The sequence below is a fragment of the Lipotes vexillifer genome, unplaced genomic scaffold, assembly GCF_000442215.2.
Source record: "Lipotes vexillifer unplaced genomic scaffold, Lipotes_vexillifer_v1.1 scaffold743, whole genome shotgun sequence".
NCBI classification, from domain to species: Eukaryota; Metazoa; Chordata; class Mammalia; order Artiodactyla; family Lipotidae; genus Lipotes; species Lipotes vexillifer.
In genome coordinates this window covers 815282-842764 of record NW_006779070.1, presented here as the reverse complement: position 1 = coordinate 842764, position 27483 = coordinate 815282, and the positions used below count along the sequence as shown (strand labels likewise).

At 42.4% G+C, this 27483-nt stretch overlaps 1 protein-coding gene across 1 annotated transcript in view; it reads right to left on the bottom strand.

Annotated features, from left to right (window-relative positions):
• Window positions 1-12209: 12209 nt before the first annotated feature.
• TMPRSS5 (transmembrane serine protease 5) overlaps window positions 12210-27483 on the bottom strand; it is a 65014-nt gene continuing 49740 nt past the window's right edge. The window contains exon 13 of the mRNA XM_007452223.1: window positions 12210-12404. Coding sequence (XP_007452285.1) covers window positions 12210-12404 — 195 coding nt within the window. The remainder of the gene's footprint in view (window positions 12405-27483) is intronic.

The window sequence follows — 27483 nt, the reverse complement described above, 5'->3', positions numbered from 1 at the left end:
ATGGATGGAAAGATGGACAAATTGATGGACTGATGGAGTGGTGATGGGTGGGAAGGTCTTGGGTATCACAGCCGGGTCTCGAGCAAAACTGCAACATGGACTCCACCAGGGCTGTAGGGTTTTGCTCTACTGCTGATTCCCATGTCCCAGAAGGCCAGGACTGGCAAAGCAGAGGATAAACCCAAGACCCATTGCTCTCTTCACTCTGTGTGCCCATCCTGGGGACACAGAGAGACTCTCCTTGTGCACCCAACACTTCTCACCTGTTCTAGTCACTTCACACAGACACACACCCCGAAGGCCCCACGTCATACAACAGCACTAAAGGCCCTTGACCCCCAAGTCCCAGAGGAAGGACCTCTCCAAGCTGACATACTCAAAGAGAGAATTTCTCAACATTGGATGCACAGATTGATTTGGTCCCACCGTCATATTTCAAAATGAGTATTCCAAACAAGCTGCTTTGAGATTCAGTTTGTGGCCCTCAGAAATCTCAGAGGAGCACGGGGCTGCAGCCCAGATGTGACGAGGCAAACATTTCCCTGGGATGTGGGTCACACACTTTCCTCCAGGGTAGAGAGCCTTGAACCCTGCCTCTGGAGCAGAAGCGTTGAAGTGTGCCTTGAGTGACAGAGAGGAGGAGGGAGGGTGGCTCCCGGCAGGGATCCCAGTGGAACCCCTCAGTGACAGCTTTGGTGTGGGAGGGAAGGGGAGGGGAGATTCATGTCAGAAATTGGAAGGGAGGTAAGTGTAGTCCCTATCTGAGTATATTTTAAGCATTTTCTTTGTCTACCAGTCAGATGAGGGTTGAATTGTGACTTGACTCAGTGTCCCCAGATGCCAGCAATATGACTACCTCTGATCACTTAGCCTGAAGAATATTTATTACGAGTCCTTTTTCCTTTCTTCTGAGACGCCTTTTTATTAACGTGAAGAATTCAGCCCACGTGTACACAAAAATCCCCATGCAGATGTTACCAACCTTGTTCCACCATGATGGGCTGGGGGGCTTGGGGCGGCATGGGGACAGAGGGACCTTCAGCCCAGGTCTCTGTGCCTCTCCAGAGGGGATAAAGGGGAACTTCTTCCTGACATTTTCTTGGAAGCCTGGAATCTCAGCTACAGTTACTGAGGTCACAGATGCCAGCCCCTGGCCGATGGCTGAAACCCCAACGCCTTTGTTCAGAAAAGTAAGAGTGGCCTCAGCTTAGACATTCTCTTTTGTAAGTTTCTGTAATTGGCTGTCCCAGAGACACACACAATGGGGCTTACATTAGTAACAGTACAGCAGTGCATTAAGTTCATTTTACATTTTGAAAGCCATTATCTACCTTTGAAGTCTCTCCCACTAGGTCTGGAACTTGGGGCTGGACAGCTCCCAGCTGAGTCATTGCCCAGGGCCCCCTGGGAGAAAGCAGCAGTGGGGCAGGAGCAGAGAGAGTCACCAGCAACCTAGAAAATGGAACTGAGATCCTCAGGCATAGTTTGTGTCCTGCCTTGGGCTCTTCATCTCAGCACTCCTGTCTCAGAGGTCACGGGCATGGCAGATGGAGCCTGGGCTCCCAAGTCACAGAGATGGGAGTTCAAGTCCTGACTTAGCCACCATGAGTTGAGAAATTTTACCTCTCTGAACTTTAGTTTATTTCAACAAAATAAACATACAAATTCGTAGGATTTTGTCGTGAAGATTAAATCTGATTCTATCACTAAGTACCTGGAATGTAATAGTTTGCAATAATGGTCCTTCCTGGCCTCAGCCTGAGATAAGATATAATAACCCCTACCCTCAGAGCTCTTTCCTCTCCCCAGGAATTATCTCTGTCTATTTGGCCGGCTCTTCTTCCTCCTCACCACCCTAATAAGAAAATAGCAATTTATTGGGCAATTACTAACAAGGAATCTGTAAATGGTGAGTTATAAACCTGAAGGGATGGGGGGTGTGGTCAGAGAATGATGTCCTGGTGCTTCATAAATGGAACCACTCATCATCCAGCTGATGATGAGACACGAAGTTTGAATGAGGGGGTGAATGAGATTATTGAGTCCAAGAGATCACAGATTCCAGAAACCATGCACTAACCACGATTCCATACTGCATCTTAAAGTTTAGAGAAAACCAAAGAGAGAAGACGTGTATATACAAACCGGGTTTTGCTACAGGATTATGAGGTTATGATTAGCTGGGGAACCATGGAGGACTGTGTGGAACAGATGCTAGTGAAGATGGGCATTAGAGAATACATGGGCAATATTTGGCAATGCAAAGATTAGAGGAAACAGGTTCGAGAAAATGACATGATGACTCAGTCTTTGCAGAGGTCTTCTAACTTGGTTCTCCCACAAATGAAAATGGAATCAGAAATGTAGGTTTTAATCCCATCTATTCTGCTTAAAACTTGGTGACACTGGGCACATCACAACCCTTTTGAGCCTCAGTTTACTCAGCTGTAAAATATGGATAAGAATATTGTTTTCAAGGAGCTCAGGCCTCCTCCCGGCGCACAGGCGCTCACCTAGTTACTCTCTTTAGTGAGGGAGTTGGAGTGCTAAAGTCAGCTAGCTTTGGAAGCCACAGAGAATAAAAAAGGTCTGAAGAAACAGATAAAGCCGAGTGGATGAAAGGCTCTTGCTGCTCCAGCCAGGAATCAGGACTCTGCCTCTGAGGTGGGAGAGCCAACTTCAGAACACTCATCAAAGACCTCCCATTGCTTCCACCATTTGTCCTAAGGTTCTATCCTTCCCTTTTTTTTTTCCTCTAAATAATTATTTTTTTAATTCAATAACTTTATTATACTTTATTTTATTTTACTGTATCTTCTTTCTTTCTGTATTTTTTCCTTCCTTCCCTCATTCCTTCCTTCCTTCCCTCCTCCCTCCCTCCCTCCTTTCTTTCCTTCTTGCCTTCTTCCTTTCTTTTCTTCTTTCTTTCTTTCTTCCTTCCCTCCTTCCTTCCTTCCCTCCTCTCTTTCTTTCTTTCTTTCTTTCTTTCCTATTTCCTCCTACTTATACTAATTCTCTCTACTTTCTCTCCCTTTTATTCTGAGCCGAGTGGATGAAAGGCTCTTGCTGCTCCAGCCAGGAGTCAGGACTCTGCCTCTGAGGTGGGAGAGCCAACTTCAGAACACTCGTCAAGAAGAGACCTCCCAGCCCCACATAATATCAAACGGCGAAAATCTCCCAGAGATCTCCATCTCAACACCAGCACCCAGCTTCGCTCAACGACCAGCAAGCTACAGTGCTGGACAACCTATGCCAACCATATAGCAAAACAGGAACACAACCCCACCCACTAGCAGAGAGGCTGCCTAAAATCATAATAAGTCCACAGACACCCCAAAACACACCACCAGACGTGGACCTGCCCACTAGAGAGACAAGATCTAGCCTCATACACCACAACACAGCCACTAGTCCCCTCCACCAGGAAGCCTACACAACGCACTGAACCAACCTTAGCCACTGGAGACAGACATCAAAAACAACGGGAGCTACGAACTTGCAGCCTGCAAAAAGGTGAACCCAATCACAGTAAGATAAGCAAAATGAGAAGACAGAAAAACACACAGCAGATGAAGGAGCAGGATAAAAACCCACCAGACCTAACAAATGAAGAGGAAATAGGCAGTCTACCTGAAAAAGAGTTCAGAATAATGATAGTAAAGATGATCCAAAATCTTGGAAATAGAATGGACAAAATGCAAGAAGCAGTTAACAAGGACCTAGAAGAAATAAAGATGAAACAGACAATGATGAACAACACAATAAATGAAATGAAAAATACTCTAGATGGGATCAATAGCAGAATAAATGAGGCAGAAGAACGGATAAGTGACCTGGAAGATAAAATAGTGGAAATAACTACTGCAGAGCAGAATAAAGAAAAAAGAATGAAAAGAACTGAGGACAGTCTCAGAGACCTCTGGGACAACATTAAACGCACCAACATTCGAATTATAGGGGTTCCAGAAGAAGAAGAGAAAAAGAAAGGGACTGAGAAAATATTTGAAGAGATTATAGTTGAAAACTTCCCTAATATGGGAAAGGAAATCGTTAATCAAGTCCAGGAAGCACAGAGAGTCCCATACAGGATAAATTCAAGGAGAAATACGCCAAGACACATATTAATCAAACTGTCAAAAACTAAATACAAAGAAAGCATATTAAAAGCAGCAAGGGAAAAACAACAAATAACACACAAGGGAATCCCCATAAGGTTAACAGCTGATCTCTCAGCAGAAACTCTACAAGCCAGAAGGGAGTGGCAGGACATACTGAAAGTGATGAAGGAGAAAAACCTGCAACCAAGATTACTCTACCCAGCAAGGATCTCATTCAGATTTGATGGAGAAATTAAAACCTTTACAGACAAGCAAAAGCTGAGAGAGTTCAGCACCACCAAACCAGCTTTACAACAAATGCTAAAGGAACTTCTCTAGACAAAAACACAAGAGAAGGAAAAGTCCTATAATAACGAACCCAAAACAATTTAGAAAATGGGAATAGGAACATACATATCGATAATTACCTTAAATGTAAATGGACTAAATGCTCCCACCAAAAGACACAGATTGGCTGAATGGATACAAAAACAAGACCCATATATATGCTGTCTACAAGAGACCCACTTCAGACCTAGAGACACATACAGACTGAAAGTAAGGGGATGGAAAAAGATATTCCATGCAAATGGAAACCAAAAGAAAGCTGGAGTAGCAATTCTCATATCAGACAAAATAGACTTTAAAATAAGGACTATCAGAAGAGACAAAGAAGGACACTACATAATGATTAAGGGATCGATCCAAGAAGAAGATATAACAATTGTAAATATTTATGCACCCAACATAGGAGCACCTCAATACATAAGGCAAAAACTAGCAGCCATAAAAGGGGAAATCGACAGTAACACATTCATAGTAGGGGACTTCAACACCCCACTTTCACCAATGGACAGATCATCCAAAATGAAAATAAATAAGGAAACACAAGCTTTAAATGATACATTAAACAGGATGGACTTAATTGATATTTATAGGACACTCCATCCAAAAACAACAGAATACACATTTTTCTCAAGTGCTCATGGAACATTCTCCAGGATAGATCATATCTTGGGTCACAAATCAAGCCTTGGTAAATTTAAGAAAATTGAAATTATATCAAGTATCTTTTCCGACCACAACGCCATGAGATTAGATATCAATTATAGGAAAAGAGCAGTAAAAAATACAAACACATGGAGGCTAAACAATACACTACTTAGTAACGAAGTGATCACTGAAGAAATCAAAGAGGAAATTAAAAAATACCTAGAAACAAATGACAATGGAGATACAACGACCCAAAACCTATGGGATGCAGCAAAAGCAGTTCTAAGAGGGAAGTTTATAGCAATACAAGCCCACCTTAAGAAGCAGGAAACATCTCGAATAAACAACCTAACCTTGCACCTCAAGCAATTAGAGAAAGAAGAACAAAAAAACCCCAGAGTTAGCAGAAGGAAAGAAATCATAAAAATCAGATCAGAAATAAATGAAAAAGAAATGAAGGAAACAATAGCAAAGATCAATAAAACTAAAAGCTGGTTCTTTGAGAAGATTAACAAAATTGATAAACCATTAGCCAGACTCATCAAGAAAATAAGGGAGAAGACTCAAATCAATAGAATCAGAAATGAAAAAGGAGAAGTAACAACTGACACTGCAGAAATACAAAAAATCATGAGGGATTACTACAAGCAACTCTATGCCAATAAAATGGACAATCTGGAAGAAATGGACAAATTCTTAGAAATGCACAAACTGCCAAGACTGAATCAGGAAGAAATAGAAAATATGAACAGACCAATCACAAACACTGAAATTGAAACTGTGATTAAAAATCTTCCAACAAACAAAAGCCCAGGACCAGATGGCTTCACAGGCGAATTCTATCAAACATTTAGAGAAGAGCTAACACCTATTCTTCTCAAACTCTTCCAAAATATAGCAGAGGGAGGAACACTCCCAAACTCATTCTACGAGGCCACCATCACCTTGATACCAAAACCAGACAAGGATGTCACAAAGAAAGAAAACTACAGGCCAATATCACTGATGAACATAGATGCAAAAATCCTCAACAAAATACTAGCAAACAGAATCCAACAGCACATTAAAAGGATCATACACCATGATCAAGTGGGGTTTATTCCAGGAATGCAAGGATTCTTCAATATACGCAAATCTATCAATGTGATTAACCATATTAACAAATTGAAGGAGAAAAACCATATGATCATCTCAATAGATGCAGAGAAAGCTTTTGACAAAATTCAACACCCATTTATGATAAAAACCCTGCAGAAAGTAGGTGTAGAGGGAACTTTCCTCAATATAATAAAGGCCGTATATGACAAGCCCACAGCCAACATCATCCTCAATGGCGAAAAACTGAAAGCATTTCCACTAAGGTCAGGAACAAGACAAGGTTGCCCACTCTCACCACTCTTATTCAACATAGTTTTGGAAGTTTTAGCCACAGCAATCAGAGAAGAAAAGGAAATAAAAGGAATCCAAATCGGAAAAGAAGAAGTAAAGCTGTCACTGTTTGCAGATGACATGATACTCTACATAGAGAATCCTAAAGATGCTACCAGAAAACTACTAGAGCTAATCAATGAATTTGGTAAAGTAGCAGGATACAAAATTAATGCACAGAAATCTCTGGCATTCCTATATACTAATGATGAAAAATCTGAAAGTGAAATCAAGAAAACACTCCCATTTACCATTGCAACAAAAAGAATAAAATATCTAGGAATAAACCTACCTAAGGAGACAAAAGACCTGTATGCAGAAAATTATAAGACACTGATGAAAGAAATTAAAGATGATACAAACAGATGGAGAGATATACCATGTTCTTGGATTGGAAGAATCAACATTGTGAAAATGACTCTACTTCCCAAAGCAATCTATAGATTCAATGCAATCCCTATCAAACTACCACTGGCATTTTTCACAGAACTAGAACAAAAAATTTCACAATTTGTATGGAAACACAAAAGACCCCGAATAGCCAAAGCAATCTTGAGAACAAAAAATGGAGCTGGAGGAATCAGGCTGCCTGACTTCAGACTATACTACAAAGCTACAGTAATCAAGACAGTATGGTACTGGCACAAAAACAGAAAGATAGATCAATGGAATAGGATAGAAAGCCCAGAGATAAACCCATGCACATATGGTCACCTTATCTTTGATAAAGGTGGCAGGAATATACAGTGGAGAAAGGACAGCCTCTTCAATAAGTGGTGCTGGGAAAATTGGATAGGTACATGTAAAAGTATGAGATTAGATCACTCCCTAACACCATACACAAAAATAAGCTCAAAATGGATTAAAGACCTAAATGTAAGGCCAGAAACTATCAAACTCTTAGAGGAAAACATAGGCAGAACACTCTATGACATAAATCACAGCAAGATCCTTCTTGACCCATCTCCTAGAGTAATGGAGATAAAAACAAAAATAAACAAATGGGACCTAATGAAACTTCAAAGCTTTTGCACAGCAAAGGAAACCATAAACAAGACCAAAAGACAGCCCTCAGAATGGGAGAAAATATTTGCAAATGAATCAACTGACAAAGGATTAATCTCTAAAATTTACAGGCAGCTCATGCAGCTCAATAACAAAAAAATAAACAACCCAATCCAAAAATGGGCAGAAGACCTAAATAGACATTTCTCCAAAGAAGATATACAGACTGCCAACAAACACATGAAAGAATGCTCAACATCATTAATCATTAGAGAAATGCAAATCAAAACTACAATGAGATATCATCTCACACCAGTCAGAATGGCCATCATCAAAAAATCTAGAAACAATAAATGCTGGAGAGGGTGTGGAGAAAAGGGAACACTCTTGCACTGCTGGTGGGAATGTGAATTGGTTCAGCCACTATGGAGAACAGTATGGAGGTTCCTTAAAAAACTACAAATAGAACTACCATATGACCCAGCAATCCCACTACTAGGTATATACCCTGAGGAAACCAGAATTCAGAAAGAGTCATGTACCAAAATGTTCATTGCAGCTCTATTTACAATAGCCCGGAGATGGAAACAACCTAAGTGCCCATTGTCGGATGAATGGATAAAGAAGATGTGGCACATATATACAATGGAATATTACTCAGCCATAAAAAGAAACGAAATTGAGCTATTTGTAATGAGGTGGATAGATCTAGAGTCTGTCATACAGAGTGAAGTAAGTCAGAAAGAGAAGGACAAATACCGTATGCTAACACATATATATGGAATTTAAGAAAAAAAAAATGTTATGAAGAACCTAGGGGTAAAACAGGAATAAAGACACAGACCTACTGGAGAACAGACTTGAGGATATGGGGAGGGGGAAGGGTGAGGTGTGATAGGGCGAGAGAGAGACATGGACATATATATACTAAAAAACGTAAGGTAGATAGCCAGTGGGGAGCAGCTGCATGGCACAGGGAAACCGGCTCGGTTCTTTGTGGCTGTCTGGAGGGGTGGGATAGGGAGGGTGGGAGGGAGGGAGACAAAGAGGGAAGAGATATGGGAACATATGTATATGTATAACTGATTCACTCTGTTATAAAGCAGAAACTAACACACCATTGTAAAGCAATTATACCCCAATAAAGATGTTAAAAAAAAAAAAAGAATATTGTTTTCAGTTACAAGATTAAATGAGAAAGTGATCTGTAAACAGTACAGATCAATGATTCCCAGACTTACTGGAATATTAGAATTACCTAGGGTGAATGCTAAAAATACAGGTTTCTGGAGGGACAAAGCTGGACCAGCAGGACAGAGCAGAAAAGATGTTTCTTGACCTCTCTCTCTTCCCACGCTTGGCTCAGCTACCAGTGCCCCATTGGCCGAGCCTAACCAGAAGCTGGCCAGCAAGGGAGCTGGGTGACGCAGTTTTGGGGAATCCATCTCCTTGTACAAATTAGGGGACAAACAGCATAATTAGCACTCTACCCTCTCAAAAACTTCCAATGGCTCCCCACTGCCTGCTAAATAAAGCCTAAACTCCCTACATGGCCATTCAAGTCCCTGTACAATCCACTCTGTCTTTCCAGACTCTTCTTCCCTCGCTGCTCACACACTGGAGCCTGAAATGGCACCACTTGTTTTCCAGCCCGTTGCATCTTAATCCATCCCCACCGATCATGTGCTGAAGTTATCTGTATCCGTGTATCACTTTCGCTGTTAGATTGAAAGCTCCTGGAGGGTAGAAACCATGTCTTTATGTGTTTGCATCCCCCAGTTCCCAACACTGTCCTGCTCAAGATGTCTCTCCTTCCTTTCCCTATAGCTCACAGAGTCCCATGCCTTCTTTAAGACCCAGAACAAATGCCAACTCCTCTCTTTCCTCCAGGCAGAGCCAATTCATCTTCTCTTCCTCCTCCATAGGATGTGCAAATGTATATCTTACCCCCCAACATACACCCCACCCACGGAGCCAAGGTCACGGTTAGGAGCACGGTTCAAACTCTGAAACTCTATCATTCAAAAGCTGTGTAACATTGAGAACTTTTTGTTTTAAATATTCTAACGCTTTGTTCTTTTTTGGCTGCGCTGCATGGCTTGTGACCAGGGATCAAACCCGGGCCCCCTTCAGTGGAAGCCTGGAATCCTAAACACTGGACCACCAGGGAATTCCCGAGAAATTTACTTAAATTCTCTGTCCCTGTTTCTTCATGGTACCTAGCATAGCAAATGAGTTAATATATGTACAGCATTCAGCACAGTGCTGGGCGTATATATTAAATGCTGAATAAATGTCAGTTATTAATATTATTACTTGACTCTAAGCTCCTTGAAGGCAGGACCTGTGTCTTGATCTTTGTTTCCCTAGTGTCTACACAATGCATAGTATATAGTATGTGCTCATAATGTTTATGGGTTGTATGAATGAATACGCATTTAATATTCAATAAACGGTTGTTTGGTTGGTTGATGGTTGGGTAGATGGATGGGTGGTCAAACAGTAGGTACAGTGTTGCTGACTGTACCTAAAAAGTACAGTGAAAGTGAGTAAGTGAATCAATAGGTATTCAATATATGTTGGCTGGTTCATTCTTTGCTTAAAACAAATGAGTGAATGAGGAATGAATAATAGTATTTAATAAGAAGTTTGCTTGTTTGCGTGGTTGAGTGAGCAAACAGATTTTCCACAAATAGCAGATGTTCCATAAATGCTGCCTGGTTGAGTGAATGAACAAACATCCCTAAAATATAACAGTAGCCTAGAGCCAAAGCCAGAGAGGACACAGCTAGAGCACTGGTAGGGGGTGAGAGAGGATAGTGCCAGCCCCCCAGTGACTACCTCAGAAACTCCCCTTGTCCCTGCCATTTTTCGGGGTCTCCCCGACCCCGCAGCTGCTTCTGCAGGTTGCCTGGGCTGCAATATGGGTGCTATGGGAATCTGCGGCTGGGCAGGGGCTGGAGATGGGCTAGCCACCCCTGCTTCTCTTCACTCAGCCAAAGAGCAACCTGCCCAGGCCCCTGACCCCAGTGTTGGCTTCCCTGCCCCACCCCCGGTGAAGAGGAGCCTCCACCTCCCAGCACATTAGGAGCAAATTCTGTATTTTCTTCATCCCAGGGGGCAGGGATGTTGGCTAATCAGCTCACACATCCTCAGCCCTATTCCCTGGCCCTTTTCACCTGAGAAAGCCCCAGCAACTCACGTCTCTATTAATGAATTATTTTGCAACACGTCTAGAGATGCATGAACTAGAAGTCTTACACATGTTGGAGGATTTTGCCATTTCCATTAAATATGCCATTCATTTGGTGGGTAATTAAATGTGCAATTATGGGCTCTAATTTCCGTCTTAAATAACTTCCTAGGAGAAGCAGAAAAAGAGATGCAGTGTGTAATTTTCTAGAAGAGCCTTTTTTCCCCATAAAGCTTTTTAGCACATAGAAGAAGGGGGGAATTAAGTAAAATAAAGTTGGTTTTGATACTGCTCCACATGTGTGTTGTTGGCAATTACCGCCCACTTGGGGAACGAGACTAGAGCCTGCCACACAACACCAAAGCCCTGGGGCAGCCCTGGGACAGCGGTCCTGGCAGTCTGAACTTGAGGAGGAGAGAGGGTGGACAGCAACAGGAGCCTGGGGTGGGGAGAGGAGGCATCTCTGCAGAGCCCACAGACACCACGTTTGGGCAGAGTCTGCAAATCTGAGTGATAAGCCTTCCTCCTCCTCTCCGTACGTCCCACACTGTCCATGCAGGCTGTGTGTGAGAACACACAGGCACGTAAACACACACACGCGCACATACACAGACGTGCACGTACATACACGTGCACACGCACGTACACGCACACGCACACACGCACATATGTACACACACGTATGCACACATGCACGTACACACACATGCACACACACACACACACACACACACACACACAGGGTAAACCTCCAACCCTAGAAGCTGCAGTCCAAGCCGGCTGCAGGGAGGCAGCCAGGAAGCAGGAGGAAAGCAAAGGGATCCACGCCACACTTGAATGAAAATGGCTGTGTGTGGAACATCGCCTCCTAAGGAAGCATCAGATACACCTGGGTTCAAGTTTTAGCTCCACCACTTGCTGTGAAAATATGGCTGAGTTACTTAGCCTCTCTGAGCCTCAGTTTCCTCATCTGTAAGTTGGGAGTCATCAAACCCAACCCAGAAGATCATTGTAACAAAGGTTAGACCATGTGGAAAGGCTCTGTCACAGCCTAGGCTCCCAGTAGCAAGCTCTCAATAGATCTATTGCCTCTTGCCCTTCTCTCCCTCAGTTGGCATTGATGGCCAAGCTTGCCTGGTCGGCTTGTAATTCCAGGGCCCCAGGAAGCCCGCTCACCCTCTGAGAGACGCCCCGATTCTCCCCACTCTACAGCATCAGCCTTTGGAGCAGCTTACCCGCTCCATCCCTCCCCTCCCTCGTCCCATCTCGGGGCAGCCTCTGTGTTCCAGTGGGAGTGAGTCCTTCAGCCTCTCCTGAGTCAGGGCTAAGACTGCTGGGAGGCTGAGGGGTCCTAAGGGACTGGGCTCCTGATAGGAACACAAAGAAAGCCCAAGGGGTGAGTGAGGGCAGAAGAGGCCAAGGCCGGCCCTCCTTTTGCTGATGGTCTGTGGTGAGTTCAGATTTCCTGGCCAGCCCTCAGAGGCATTCCCTGCTCATCGAATCTTTAGGCACCGATGGCACGAATGTGGAGGGCCCAGTGGAAGGGCCGGCACTGGCCGGTGGCTCCCGGCCCCTGGGTGTCTCTCAGCTTGCAAAGCCTCTGAGTGTGGACGAGGGGGCTGAGAAAGGGCCGAGGGCAATAAATCAGGCTGCCCCCTGCTCCTCTTGTTGGTCTCCACCCTGGGCATCTGGAAAGGAGATAAGGAAGCAACTCTAAGAATATATCCCGGGATATCTCGGGATCTCAGGCCAGGAAATGGGCTACATTACATAATAGCTTAGCTGAAAGTAGGCCTGAGTAGAGGTGGAAGTGAGGATAGTATGAAAAGAAATGACCTGAGGGACTCAAAGCAAAGGCTGCCATCAAATAAAAAGGTAAATACAGGTGATATTAATATGTGTTGGGAGTAGTGGTGGAGTCCTTCATGAGGCAAGAGCAGATGAGAACTAAAATGGATCCAGAGGACAGTCACCGGCTCCAGGGCCTGGGCCCAATTCATTGATGTAGAGGGGGAATGGAACACTCTCCCACTCCCCACCCCCACTCCCAGCATGCAACGCTCTCCCACCCCCCATCCCCCATCTCCAAGCCACTCGGGCTGCACTGCAAAGCTTTCCACTTATTTATCCTTCCAAGCCCTCACTCTTCTCTTGCTCAATTATCCAACCAATATTTGTGGATTGTCAACTTTACACAAAGCAGACCATTCAGATGATAAACATCATGGGTTTTAGAGGCAGGCTGACCTGGCTGGAGTCCCTATTCTTTCCTTACTGGTTATATGACTTTGGCCAGTTACTTGAAGTCTCTGGGCCTCGGTTTCCACATCTCTAGAATGGGATTGTTGTAAAGACTACATGAGAGAATACCTACATCGTGTTTAGCATGGTGGCTAGCACATAGTTTTGCATTAACTAAAAAAATGAGTCATTGCTAATATTATGAAGGCAAAGCGCTGAAACCTTAAGATGTTCAAAACGTATGACTATCCTCTTGGACCATCAGTGCATAAAATACACTTTATATAAAATTACATCTCCCAAAAAGAGAATGTTCTGTGCTTTTTGTTGTCTACAACATCCATGATTTTGCACGTAATAGAGGCTCAGTAGCTTTTTGACAAATGGAGGTAAGTTCCTTGAGGTCCAAGGATAAAGCATTTCAACAATAACTGATATTGGAGACTGTTACCTTGTACAGGGGCTTTGGGTTGGAGAGGTGGCAATTTAAGCTTGGAAATGACAAACACCCAAATTTACAATTGAACGTTCCCCAGAGCTTGCCTTTTTGATGCTTCCTTCTAATTTTTCATAAGGAAAGAGGACATAAAGCATTACATGTAGGCTGCCAGGTATTCATATTACAGCATTCATCTCTGGTCTTGTGTGCGATACGGAATCCTTTGTGGGGGGATGCCGATGTGCACAGAAATGCCAGCTTGTGAGGAGGAAAGAGAGAGGTACTGAGGAAAGGCAGGCAGAAGTCATAAAATCATAAAGCATGAAATGAGCTTGGAGGCCCCTCCTACAATCCCAGACTAAGAGCAGTAAGGGACTTTACAGGTCACCCTCATCCTTCCCACTCACCTGACAGATGAGAACACAAGGTCCAAGGAGGTTCTGTGATTTGAGCAAGGCCACCCGCTACTTAGTGACAGTGCTGGGACCAAAGGAGTCTCCTGACTCCACTTTGATGATCTTCCCACTATAGCTGGCTGTCGTCTTCTCTGAACATGAATTCATCAGAGGTAAGCAGATGACTGCCTTCCTTCCCAAACAGACTGGAGGGACCCCAAGAGCATCAATTTAGCGAGAGAGGGCCAAACACAGTTCCTTATTAAAAGCCAACCACGGGGACATATTCTTTACCCCACACCTACCCCGCTCCATACTGGTGTGGGTAAGCATGTTTATGTCTGCAATTAAGCCAACGATACAGGAGAATTAATCCTTGAGACAATTAGAACTGACACCATCTTTTAGTACTGAAAACAATCTGGGAAATATTTATGTGAGTCACAGTTCAGCTGCCACATTAAAAAAAAAAAAAAAAAAAAAGAGGATGGGGCCTGATAGATAGCCCTGGGGGACAGAATATGGTCTGTGGGTCAAGGCTCTCTAAGGGGCCTCTTCCAGATGAAACCCAACTCAGAGGAATCCACAGAGACCCCATCTACCCTCCCTTCCTGGCCCCAGCCCACTGGGAAAACACAGGGCAGCAATGTGCTACAGCAAAACCAAGGACTGCCCTGGGGTCCTTGGGGGCAGGAAGAAAGGAAGGTGAAGGTCTTAGGGAGCTGCCTGTGGAATGGCAGCATTTCCAATGGTCCCTGCCAGGCCCTCAGGGTCCTATTCCCTCCTCCTGCCCTCACACACAACCTCCACCAGCTTGTTCAAAGAGCTATCCTGCAATCCCACTCCTGGGCATATATTCAGATAAAACTCTAATTCGAAAAGATGCATGCACCCCAATGTTCACTGCAGCACTATTGACAATAGCCAAGGCATGGAAACAACCTAAATGTCCATCAACAGAAGAATGAATAAAGAAGACGTGGTACATGTATACAATGAAATACTACTCACCCATAGAAAAGAATGAAATAATGCCATTTGTAACAACATGGATGGACCTAGAGGTTATCGTACTAAAAGAAGTAAGTCAGACAGAGAAAGACAAATATCACTTATATGTGGAATCTAAAAAAAACAGATACAAATGAACTTATTTACAAAACAGAAATAGACCCACATACATAGAGAATAAACTTATGGTTACCAAAGGGGTAGGCAGGAACGGGGATGGATAAATTAGGAGGTTGGGATTAACATATATACACTACTATATATAAAATAGATAACCAGCAAGGACCTACTGTATAGCACAGGGAGCTGCTGAATATTTTGTAATAATTTATAAGGGAAAAGACTCTAAAGAATATATATATATATATATCTGAATCACTGTGCTGCACACCTGAACCTAACAGGACATTGTAAATCAATTATACTTCAATTAAAAAAATAGCTACATTCCAAATTACACAATAAATAAATAAATAATTTAAAATACATATTTTTTTTTAAAAAAAGAATAATCTACCTCTGCCTTGTTTACCCTGATAACTGTTCCAAAGTCTCTAGTGCTAATTAAGGGAGCTCTTTCACCATGCTATATCCAGGGCCTGATACAGGTCCTAATTGTGTAGTGAACATTTCATATATGGGTGATAAATAACTGATAACTCTTAAGCATTAGCCCTCATTTCCCTGGCAATTTTATAGTTTCATTCTTTCATATCCATTCTTTCCTTATGTATTTATGACCCTTCGGATGTGGGTGGCTATGGGCATCATGTCACAGATGAGAAAACCGAAGTTCAAATCAGTGAGGAGGGCTTGCCAAGGATGATGCAGCCGGTCGCCAGAAGAGCCAAGAATCCAGCAGGTTTTTTGCCCTGTGCTCTTTCAGGCACAGGAGGTGACTGCCCTGGGATGAGAATGCCCCACAGGTAATAACATTTAAAAGGGAACTCTCTCCTGTAGTACAGGTCCTACCTTGGGGCCTTGCACATTCTAGGAGCCCATTAACAGAGACAAACCAATTTAAAGGTGTTTGACATTGGAGGCTGTTCTCTCCCAGGGGCCCTGGGTGGGAGGGGCAGTGATTTAAGCCTATTGGTAAAGGTAAGGGCTGAGGCATAGGTGGTGATGACAGGAAGCAACAAGAAAACAGAATAATACAGAAAACAATTTCAGATAGTGATAAGAGCTGCAAAGATGGTCACAAATGGATAATCTTAAGGGAAAAATACAGGACAAAATGCATCAGTGGAATCAAGGGCTAGGCTGTATGAGTCAGACTCTGAGTGCTCAGAGATTCAGGGAAGGGAGAAACTAGAATAGACGGAGAACTCTGAAACGCTTCATGGAAATGGAACCCTGCATCAGGCTTTGAAAAAATGTTAGAATTTGGTTAGAAGGAGGGTGCAGGACATGGGTCCTCCAGATGTGAAATCCAGAACAAGGGAATGGAAGCAAGGTCACATTTATTAAGCAATTACCATGTGTTAGGCACCATGCCAGATGCTGTCACATCCACTCAGAGAGGGAATAAGCACCATGTGGGGGAATGGGGACAGGATAGAGGGCAGATGACAGCAGAGGGCCCAGGTAGGAGAGGAATGATAAGGAACAAGAGGAAGGGTCAGAGGAGCTCAGGCTAGGGCAGACTTAAATGCAGGGCTAGGAAACCTCCCCGGACTTCTCCCCTGTGCTTACTACGGCACTGTTTCATGACTGTTTAATAATTTAGGCTGGGTGATGAGCAACTCGAGAATGGAGACTGTTTCATCCATCACTGCAATGTTTCCTGGATGTTAGTGTACCTCAGAATCACTGGGAGGACTTATTAAAACACCAGTTATAGAGCGCCATTCCTGGGGTGTCTGATTCCGTAGGTCTTGGGTTAGACCTGAGAATTTGCATTTCTAAAAAGTTCCCAGACTCACAAATGACCGTTGTGATTCTTGCTTCCTCGTAAACCCCGTGTGGGTTTCCTCCCACATCAAGTAAAGTTGACTTGCGTGACCAATAACATATTGTGGAAGTGATGGTGTGTGACTTCCAAGATTAGGTTACAGAAGAAATTGCAGCTTGCCACTTACTCTCCTGGATTGTTCACTTGGGGGAGGCCAGCCACCATGATGTGAGGACACTCAAGTAGCCTTGCAGAGAGGTCCAAACGGGTTGGAACTGAAGTCTCCAGCCAACAACCAGCACCAACTTACCGGCCATGTGAATGAGCCACCTTGGAAGCAGATCTTCCAGTCCTGGTCAAGCCTTCAGATGACGGCAGCCTCAGCCAATATTTTGACTGCTACTTCATGACAGACTCTAAATCAGAACCTACAGAAACTATGAGGGACAACAAAATGGTTATTGTTGTTTTAGGCCGCTAAGTCTTGGAGTGATTTGTTAGGCAGCCATAGATAACTAATACACCAGAAGATGCTGATGAGGCTGGTCCAAGGACAACACTTTGAGAATGACTGCACTATTTTAACCCTTGTACCCAGCATGTGCCTGGCATATAGGATGCACTCAATAAATACTTTTAAATTAATTCATTAGTAAATGGATAGGAGACAATGAATAAAGGTGAGACTTAAAGCTGAAAGCATTGGGGAGCCATTGAGTTGATAAATGGTATGACATCAGTGGTATTTGGGAATATTTGCTGAGAAAGGGCTATAGAACCACAGTTCGCTGAGTGGCCCTGCTGGCAAAATTGCCCACTTAGTGTGCAGTCTCCACTCTAGTTTCTGAGGCCTCCATCCAAGGACTTGGTAGGCAATGGAGCCTAGGCCTGGGAACTGCTATTTCTACTTCTTCAGGCTTGCAGAAGGCCTGCCAAGACCTCTGTGTACCCTTGCATTTTGATCTCCATCAACAATCTTTCATCTCTCTCTCTGCTCTCCTTTGTCAGTCCTTACCCTCCCATTCTGTCCGTCCTCCTCTCTGCCTTTTATCCCTCTAATTGCCTGTCCTGCCACAAGTCCTCTGGGGAAATTCCAGCCTCCTCTGCTGCTGGCTCCATGAAGACTCTTCCTCCTCCCAGCCTAGGATGTTTTATCCCCTCTACATTATTCCCATAAAGCAGTTCACAGTATAATGCCACAAATATTTACCAAGTACTAGCTGCCTGTGCCAGCCAGAATTAGGCTGAGTACATAGAGGCAAATAAGACCCATTTCCACTTGAAAGATTTCCAGTAGGGACTTCACAGTGCCCATGCACCAGCATCTCTGCCCCATGCCACACTCCAAACTCAACCCAGTCCCGCACTCCACCCACATATCATTGCCTCCTCTTTGTGGCCATGTGGGCTTGGGGGTTTTGGCCACTGGCTTAAGCTATGCACCACCTCACCTAGTGACAGGAACACGTAGAAAAGGGTTAAACAAGAGCACCTTTATCAGCTGGAAACTTTCATCACAACCTTAGCCCAGGACAAATTCTCTGCTCCTCCAGATATTTGATTACTACCTTTGGAATGATCCCTGAGTCTCAGAAGAAAACTGGCTTTGCTTTGATGTTTTGCCAGCTCTCTCTCTTGCTCTGTCTCAGCCATTCTGGCAGAGCTTCAGACTTATTTGTCTTTCATTGCATTTTGTCTTGGGGTGTTTGTGCAATGATACTCAGGCTTTGGTTGGAATTTCTGAAAAACACTGTATCTGATATGCTACAGAGGACTGGGCGTATCTAGCTTATTCCTAAGCAGAGCTTGGGATGCTGAGCCATTTATTTTTAGCATTGTTATGGTTAGGTGAAGTGGGTCTATCCAAGCTCCCTTCTCCCCTTTGTGTCCTTCCAGGATGCCTGGAACCTCCAAGAGGAGTGTAGTCAGCCTAATGGGGAGGGAGTTGAGCCCACCCCCTATTGCCGAGCCCACCCCCTATTGCCAACCCCTCCCAAGCTTTCTCCATAGGAGCTCTGGAGTTGCTGGATGATACAAATAAACTTCTAGATAAACTCAGTGCACATGAGGAAGCAGCCCACGTAGTCCCGCAAAGAGCACAGACCACGAGTGTTTACTCAGGGAGTGCCCACCCCACACCAGGAACATTTCAGCCTTACCTATTTGGGCTCCCAGAGTCTGACTTCCAGTCCCTCTACGAAGGCTGTTTCCTGTAATGAAGACACCTCACCCCTGGCAAGTCCAAATCAGAACGTATGAACTTCCCCTCCGATCTGTTCTTCTCACAGTCTGCCCATCTTAAGAATGACGTTCCCATTCTCCAGGTGCTCAGGTTAGAAATCCAGGGTACATCTTTGCCACCCTTCCTTCTACATCCCCCTCCCTCCATTCTTTCACCAAGCCTAGAATATTCTATCTCCAAAATTTATCTCTCCAACAAAACCGAAAACACTAATTCAAAAAGATACATGCACCCCAATGTTCATAGCAGTATTATTAACAATAGCCAAGATATGGAAGCAAACTAAGTGTCCATCAACAGATGAATGGATAAAGAAGATGTGGTATGTATATAATGGAATACTATTCATCCATAAAAAGAATGAAATTTTGCCATTTCCAGCAACATGGATAGATTTGGAGGACATTATTCTAAGTGAAATTAAGTCAGACAGAGAAAGACAAATACTATATGATATCATTTATATGTGGAACTAAAAAATACAACAAGCTAGTGAATATAAGAAAAAAGCACACTTCACAGATATATAGAACAAACTAGTGGCTACCAGTGGTGAAAGAGAAGGGGGGAAGGGCAATATAAGGATAGGGGAGTAAGAGATACAAACTACTGGCTATAAATAAGCTACAAGCTATACTGTACAACACAAGGAATATAGCCAATATTTTATAACTATAAATAGAGTATAACCTTTTAAAAATGTGAATCACTATATTGTATACCTATAACTTATATAATACTGTACAGCAAATATACTTCAATAAAAAAGGAAAAAAATATATATATATATATCTCAGTTTCTCTATTTCTCTACTTCACTGCCATGACCCTAGTCCAGGCCACTATCATCTCCCAAGTGGAACCCCATATATTCTCTCAGCTCCCACATTTGTCCCCTTTCAGCCTCTTCTCCCCCCAGTAGCTAGAATGAGCAATCCAAAACCATATCTCCTCACAGCATCCCCTGCTTTGCTTCAAACTTTCCACTTAAATTGAGAAAAAGAGAAAAGATCCCAATCCCTTACAAGGCCTATAAGACCTTTCATGTTCTGGTCCATCACCACCTCAGACCTTGTCCCAGGTTGCAGTGCCCTCTCATCCCTCCTCATCCATCATGGTCCTCAAGCATTCCTAGTCTTTTGGCATACGCTGTCCCTCATGCCTAGAAGAGGAAACTGGCCCAGGCTTGCCAGGGCTCTTTCCTTGTCTGGCTGACCCTAGACCTAACCCTAACCTTAAACCTAACCCTTCAAGTCTTAGCTTAGAATGCATGTCATTGGAGCAGGCCTTCCCTGACCACCCTAATCTAAATTCGGTTCCATTTTATTCCCTCCTGGTACCCGGTACTTTTCCTTCACAGCTTGTAATTGTGTAATTACGTGTGCAGTACTCTGTCTCATATTTCCTCACCAGACTATGAGCTCCATGAAGGTAAGGGTCATGTGTGTTTCTTCACCCCTTTATTCCTAACTTGGGGGCACAAATATGAGCAGGTTGCTATCTTCAGGGGACTCACACTCTTATGGTAAAGGCACATGCATGTTCTAATTGAACATCTAAGGCATCAAGGCTTTGAGCTTTGACAAGGTGCTAGGGAATGGCCAAGTTAGCCCAAGAGAGCTCCAGCTTCCCGGAGACAGCGGATGAACTGAGGTCGGTCAGTATGCTGGCTATTTATTTGGTCATGGTGCCTACTACACCTACAGCTCCTTCTAAGGGCCAGCTGCCCAACTATGACCTGCTGAATGAGTAGTCATGACCTGTCTTACCCGACACCATTAACATTGCATAATCATGGGCACCTGACAGAGGGCCACCACGCCCCTGGCTCTCCAGCATGGCATGGAGTAGCAATGCTCAAATTTTCGGTCTCAGGATTCTTTTACATGACTAAAAATTATTGAAGACCACAGAGAACTTTCATTTATCGGGCTTATATCTATTAATATTTACCAAATTTTCTAATTCTGAAAATGTTTATTCATTAATTAACTTGAAAATAAAAATAAACTCATCATATCCTAACATAAATAACATATCTTTATGAAAGGCAACTAAATTTCCCAAAATTAAAAAAATGGCACTGTTCTACATTTCTACAAATCTCCCTAAGTCTGGTTTACTAGAAGACAGATTCTCATATTTGCTCCTACACGCAACCTGTTGTGATACTTTGTTTTGGTTGATACATACAAAGAAAATCCAGCCTCACATAGATATGCAGCTGGAAAAGAGGGGGGTATGGTAATAGCCTTTTCAGATTATTGTGGTCAGTCTTCTTTAATACATCATCGAAACTCGACTCAAAGGTTTGTTGTGATGTAGAACCTGAAACCGCATCAGTGAACTTTTCACACTCTGTTACATTCAAATCTGTTGGTCTCTCCAGTACTTTAACTGGATCTTTTTACCCAGACATGATTGTGTAACATCCTGCCTTGGTCATTTGGAAAATACTGGTTTATTGACTTATGTAGATTTTTTCAAATGACATAATTTATTAAGCTATATCCAAAAAGTCACATTCATCAATATCACCACCAATCAGAAAAGTCTTTAAGTATTGGGAAGCTATCCAGTTCATGGTGGATACAAGTTTTCCAAAACCCTAATGTTTACTCGAAACTTCAAATGTCATCATTGTCAACACCACCAGTTATTTTCTTGAAGTGGCAGGCTTGCTTCATATACTTTCAAGAAAATATCTACAAAATATCAAATCTGAATAGCCATAGTTTTTCTGTCCATAAATCTCACAAGCAAAATGATGTTCTATGAAAGAAGTGGCGAGTTCAGCTTGGAACTCAGTCACACAGTGCTTTTCCTGGAGATGACCACTGGACTTCAGTGTGTAAGAGAAGCACTATATGCGTCCTTCACACAGACTTAAAAAAGACATGTCCTCAAGGGTCGAGATATAACCAAATTAATACTCTTTCCTGCTTCATCAAAGACATACTTTAGTGAAACTAGCTTTTTCTTTTTCCTGCGAGTGCATGGTGGTGAAAAATACGACTACTAGAATGGTTTGGTGGCATTGTCTTGATCTGTGCCAAGGTGCCAGCAGTTTTATCCACAATTGCTTTTGTGCCATCACTGCAAGTACCACCACTATGGAAAAGGCAAATGAAACTAGTATTATCATGAAAATGGTTTTACTGAAAAAGTCTCAGACCCCAGGGTCTCCATAGACCATGCTTTGAGTACCACCAGCCCAGAGCAAAAATAATTAGCTAGGACAACCAGATTCCCTCTCTGGAATTTTTAAACCAAGAAATACTGGGCCAATAAGGTAGTTGATAGTGAGAAGTGAACTTGAGAACAGCAGCATCCTTATATCAGAGGCAGCAGGGCCCCTATCCCAGGCCCCACGCCTCAGGCTTCCTCTCTGATGCTTGAGACCTTTTGGGGCTAGCAATATCATCCAGCTGGGGCACCCCAAGCCTGGACTAGGGTTTTCACAGGCTCTGCTCCCTGTTTCTTTCCTTCAGGGTGCTCTAGAGACTCCTATATGTGGGATTGACCAGATATCCTGAAAGCTAGAGGTCTTGCACCAGTGTGGTTGTCCCAGGCTTCCTAGGCAGACCCAGGCTCCAGGAGGGCAGCCTGGCAAAAGCATTGCTTCTGCTGGCCAATGTGGTATTTATTTCATGGGATTGTACAAAATTAGGTGGACAGAATGATACCATCATATTTCTTTTGGTGACTCTCACTCATGTCAGACACAAGATGAGTTCAGAACTCTACAGCACCAAAAATCCACCACCAGTCCTTGGGCCTGAGGGGGGCTGGGGGGGTATGCAACAGCTCTCACCCATCTGTATTCCATCCATGGTGCTGCCTTCAGTCTACAATACCCAAGGGCAATGCGGCACCCAAGATCCCCTACCAGTAGCACACCACCCCACCCCACCCCACTCCCGCAGGTTCCATGCTTCACATTAGGCAGTCCTCTGGGGGTGACTGACCCATCTCCTCCAAGGGTTTTAGGGATCACTGCTCCATATTGCCAATAGGCTTTTCCTATCGATGTCCTCTCTTGATTCTGATGGATATTTCTCCAGGTTGGTCTTAAGCCATCCCAGACAAAGGACTGCCCTTCCTCTTCCACCCACGGGTCCCTCATCTATCCTCCCTGCTGGTGGCATTGTATGGAATAGGAGTGGAGTCAATATTGAAAGAAATCATATTCTAAAGTGCCAAGCAAAGTCAAAAGAAGGTATGTTTGTAAAATGTGCTGTTTAAAGTTTATGGTATAAAATTTCAAAGGATGAATTTAACATATGTAATACAAAGTATTGTTCACAATCTCTTGAAGACTCTGGGTAAGACTTGCATTTGTGGTCATCATCAACAAAGAAGCACAGTAACAATCTTTGAGAGAGTCATTAGAAGCCAGTACTCACAGGCGGTATGACAGATGATGCAGGGTCATGAGTAATGATGCAAACCAACCTTAACTACATGGTAATAGGGAGCTCCAGAGGCAAGACGATTACATTGTTTCAATGAAATCATGTTCCTAAGAGCCATGGAATTGTGCATAAAAATATCAAAGCTTTCTTTTTCTCAGTAGGAGATATAAAATTAGCCAGGAGCTGCAAATTTTACAATATAGAACACAAAGAGATGGCTCCTGGGCCTGAAGAGGAAGAGTTGATTATGAAGACTCTTCACGTGCCCAGGCTGGACAATAAACAAATACATAAGTACCTCTCCTTTTCCCATTATTCTAAATATTCACTGATAAATTACTCTACCACATATGGGCCCATGAATTTTATAATACATTTTTACAACAGCTTTATTAAAATGTAATTCATATGACATTAAAATTCATCCTTTTAGAGTACACAATTCAGTAGCTTTTAGTGTATTCACAGAGATGTGCAACCATGAGAACTATCTAATTATATGACTTTTTATCACCGCAAAAATATCTTGTCCCCATCCTTTCACTCCCAAACCCTGGCAAACATTCATCTCCTTTCTGCCTCTGTAAATTTGCCTATTCTGGACATTTCATATAAATGAACTTACACAATATGCAGTTTTTCGTTTCTGGGTTCTTTCACTTAGCACAATGTTTTCATGGTTCACCCATCGTATAAGATGTATCAGTACCTCATTCCTTTTTTTTGACAAATAATATTCCATTGTGTGTTTATATCACATTTTATTTACCCATTCATCATTTGTTGGACATTTGGATTATATCTGCTTTTTGGCTACTACAAATCATGCTGCTATGAATATTCATGTATAGGTGCTTATGTAGACATATATTTTATGTACCTATGAGTGGAATTGCTGGGTCATATGTTGACTCTATATTTTAGCCTTTTGAGAAACTGCCAAACTGTTTTCCAAAGTGGCTGTACCATTTTACATTCCCACCAGCAATTTATGAGAGTTCCAATTTTTCTACATCCTCACCAAAACTTATTATTGTCTATTATTTTTTACAACTTGTTTTATAGACTAATATATGGTCTATCCTGGAGAATGTTTCACATGAACTTGTGAAGAAAGTATAGTCTATAATTGGTGGAGTGTTCTATAGATGTCTGTTAGGTCTAGTTCATTTATAGTGTTTTCACTATTTCCTTATTGATTTTCTGTCTAGCTGTTCTATACATTATTGAAAGTGGGTATTGAAGTCTCCAACAATTATTGTTGAATTGTCTATTTTCCCTTCAATTCTGCCAGTTTTTACTTCATGTATTTTAGAGGTCTCTTGTTAGGTACATATATGTTTATAATTGTTATGTCTCCCTGAGGAATTGAACCTTTTCAGTATAAAGTTTCCTTCTTTGTCTAATAAATATTTTTGTCTTAAAGTCTATTTTATCTGATATTAATATAGTCACTCCAGCTCTATTTTGATTTCTTTTTGCATAGAATGTCTTTTTCCATCCTTTTACCTTCAACCTATTGGTCTTCCTCTGTCTGACTTATTTCACTTAGCATAATGCCCTCAAGGTCCACCCATGTTGTTGCAAATGGCAAGATTTCACTCTTTTTTTATAACTGATATCTGAATTTTATATATAGATCCATATCTATATGTTATAATTTCTGTATCCATTCATCCATCGATGGACACTTGGCTATTGTAAATAATGCTGCAATGAACACAGGGATGTATATATCTTTTCAAGTTAGTGTTCTTGTTTTCTTCAAACAAATACCCAGAAGTGAAATTGTTGGATTGTATGGTACTTCTATTTTTAATTTTTTGAGGAACCTCCATACTGTTTCCTATTGTGGCTACACCAACAGTGCATGAGCATTCCCTTTTCTCCACATCCTTGCCAATACTTGTTATTTCTTGTCTTTCTGATAATAGCCATTCTAACAGGAGTGAGGTGATATCTCATTGTGGTTTTGATTTGCATTTCCTTGATAATTAGTGATATTGAGTGTCTTTTCATGTACTTGCTCATGTATATGTCTTCTTTGAAAAATGTCAATTCAGATTTTCTACCTAGTTTTTAATTGGAGTGTTTGAGTTTTTGCTACTGAGATGTAGAAGGTTTTTGTTTTGTTTTGTTTTGTTTGGACATTAGTCCCTTATCAGATATATGATTTGAAAATATTTTCTCCTGTCTAGTATGTCTGTCTCCTGTCTAGTCCTGTCTGTGCAATATACAGGTCTTTCACCTCCTTCATTAAACAATTCTTAGATATTTCATTATTTTTGATGAAGTTGTAAATGGAATTACTTTTTAAATTTCTCTTTCTGATAGTTTGTTATTGTATAGAAATGCAACAGATTTTTGTGTATTGATTTTGTATCATGCAACTTTATTGAATTCATTTATTAGTTCTAACACTTTTTTGATGGAGTCTTTAGGGTTTTCTACAATATATATAGTATCATGTCATCTGCAAGTAGTGACAGTTTTACTTTGTCCTCTCTGATTTGGTTTCCTTTTATTTCTTTTTCTTGCCTAATTGTTCTGGCTAGGAATTCCAATACTATGTTGAATAAAAGTGGCAAGAGTGGGCATCCTTTTCTCTTGCCATTCTCTGTCTTTGTCATTTTGCCAATCTCTGCCTTTTGATTGTAGTGTCTAGTCCATTTACACTTAATGTAATTACTGCTAAGGTAGGGTTTACATATGCATTTTGCTGTTTGTTTTCTATGTTTCATGTCTTTTCTATTCCTCTATTCCTCCATTACTGTCTTCTTTGCACTAAAAAGATATTTCCTAGTAGGCCACTTTAATTCCTTTGTTTCTTTTATTCTGTTTTTTTGAGTTATTTTCCTAGTGCTTGCCTTGGTGATTACAATTAACATCCTAACTTAAAACAATCTATGTTGGATAAATACTAACTAAATTTCAATAGATTACAAAAACTGCTCCAATATAGCTCTATTCCTTGACCACTTCCTGTACTTTTATTGTCATACAAATTATAAATCCACTGAAACAGCCTTTATAAATCCAACCACCCTATCTGAAAGAACATCAGTGAGGTAGAACTTGAGCTATGGCAAGCCAAAGTTATGAGGAAACACAAACTATGAATAACATGAGGGAAAGGAAGCAAAAGCTATAGAGAGGATGAAAAAATAGAGTATTGGGGAAGCATAAGTTACTTGGTAGAGAGTAGAGCAAGGAGCACACTACAGAGAGTCGCAGAGTCACTTGGTGGCCAAACATTAGAAGAAAGACACACAAATTTCTGCTGCTGCTGTCACTTCAGCCACTCTGAAATCAGCACCACCCAACTGTTTCTGCTCTTTTTGAAACCTGTTCAGCCTCTCGTTGGGGTCTTTAAAATAAAATCCCTGTAAAATGAAGTAATTTGAGTGACTGCCTGTTCCTTCAAACCCAAAGAGGTAAATAAATCAGCCAGATAGAGAAAAAGAAAGGGAATTCCAGGCACAGAATTCAGCATGTGCAACGAAACAGCCGCGTGATAGAATAGCTTAGAATGTTTTAAAAGATGAAAAATGAAGGCCAGAAAAGAGGAAAGGGCTGAGAAACAGAAGAAAAAAAGTAAAAAGAAAAGGATTGGGTTTGTTTTGTTTTTGGGGGGTTATTTTTGCGGTATGCGGGCCTCTCACTGTTGTGGCCTCTCCCGTTGCGGAGCACAGGCTCCGGACGTGCAGGCTCAGCGGCCATGGCTCACGGGCCCAGCCGCTCCACGGCATGTGGGATCTTCCCGCACGGGGGCACGAACCCGTGTCCCCTGCATCGGTAGGCGGACTCTCAACCACTGCGCCACCAGGGAAGCCCCAAGGATTGTATTTTGCAGTGGTTAGAGGAGATGCTGATGGAGGCTAACAAGAGTTTTCCCATGTAGTTTCTGTGAAGAGAGGACAAGGTGCACAGCTTTATATCCTGGGTTTCCAGGAGTGTGTCAGGGTTTGACTCTCCCTCGTGAAATAAAATTCACATTTTATGGCAAGACAAGAAAAACAAACATAAAAAAAATTTTCTCAGCCCTTTGGCCTCCTCTTTCTCCTCTGCTGTGCGCTGTGCATCTGCATTATGCATCGACCAAACCTCTCTCATTGGCAGAAATACCTGCT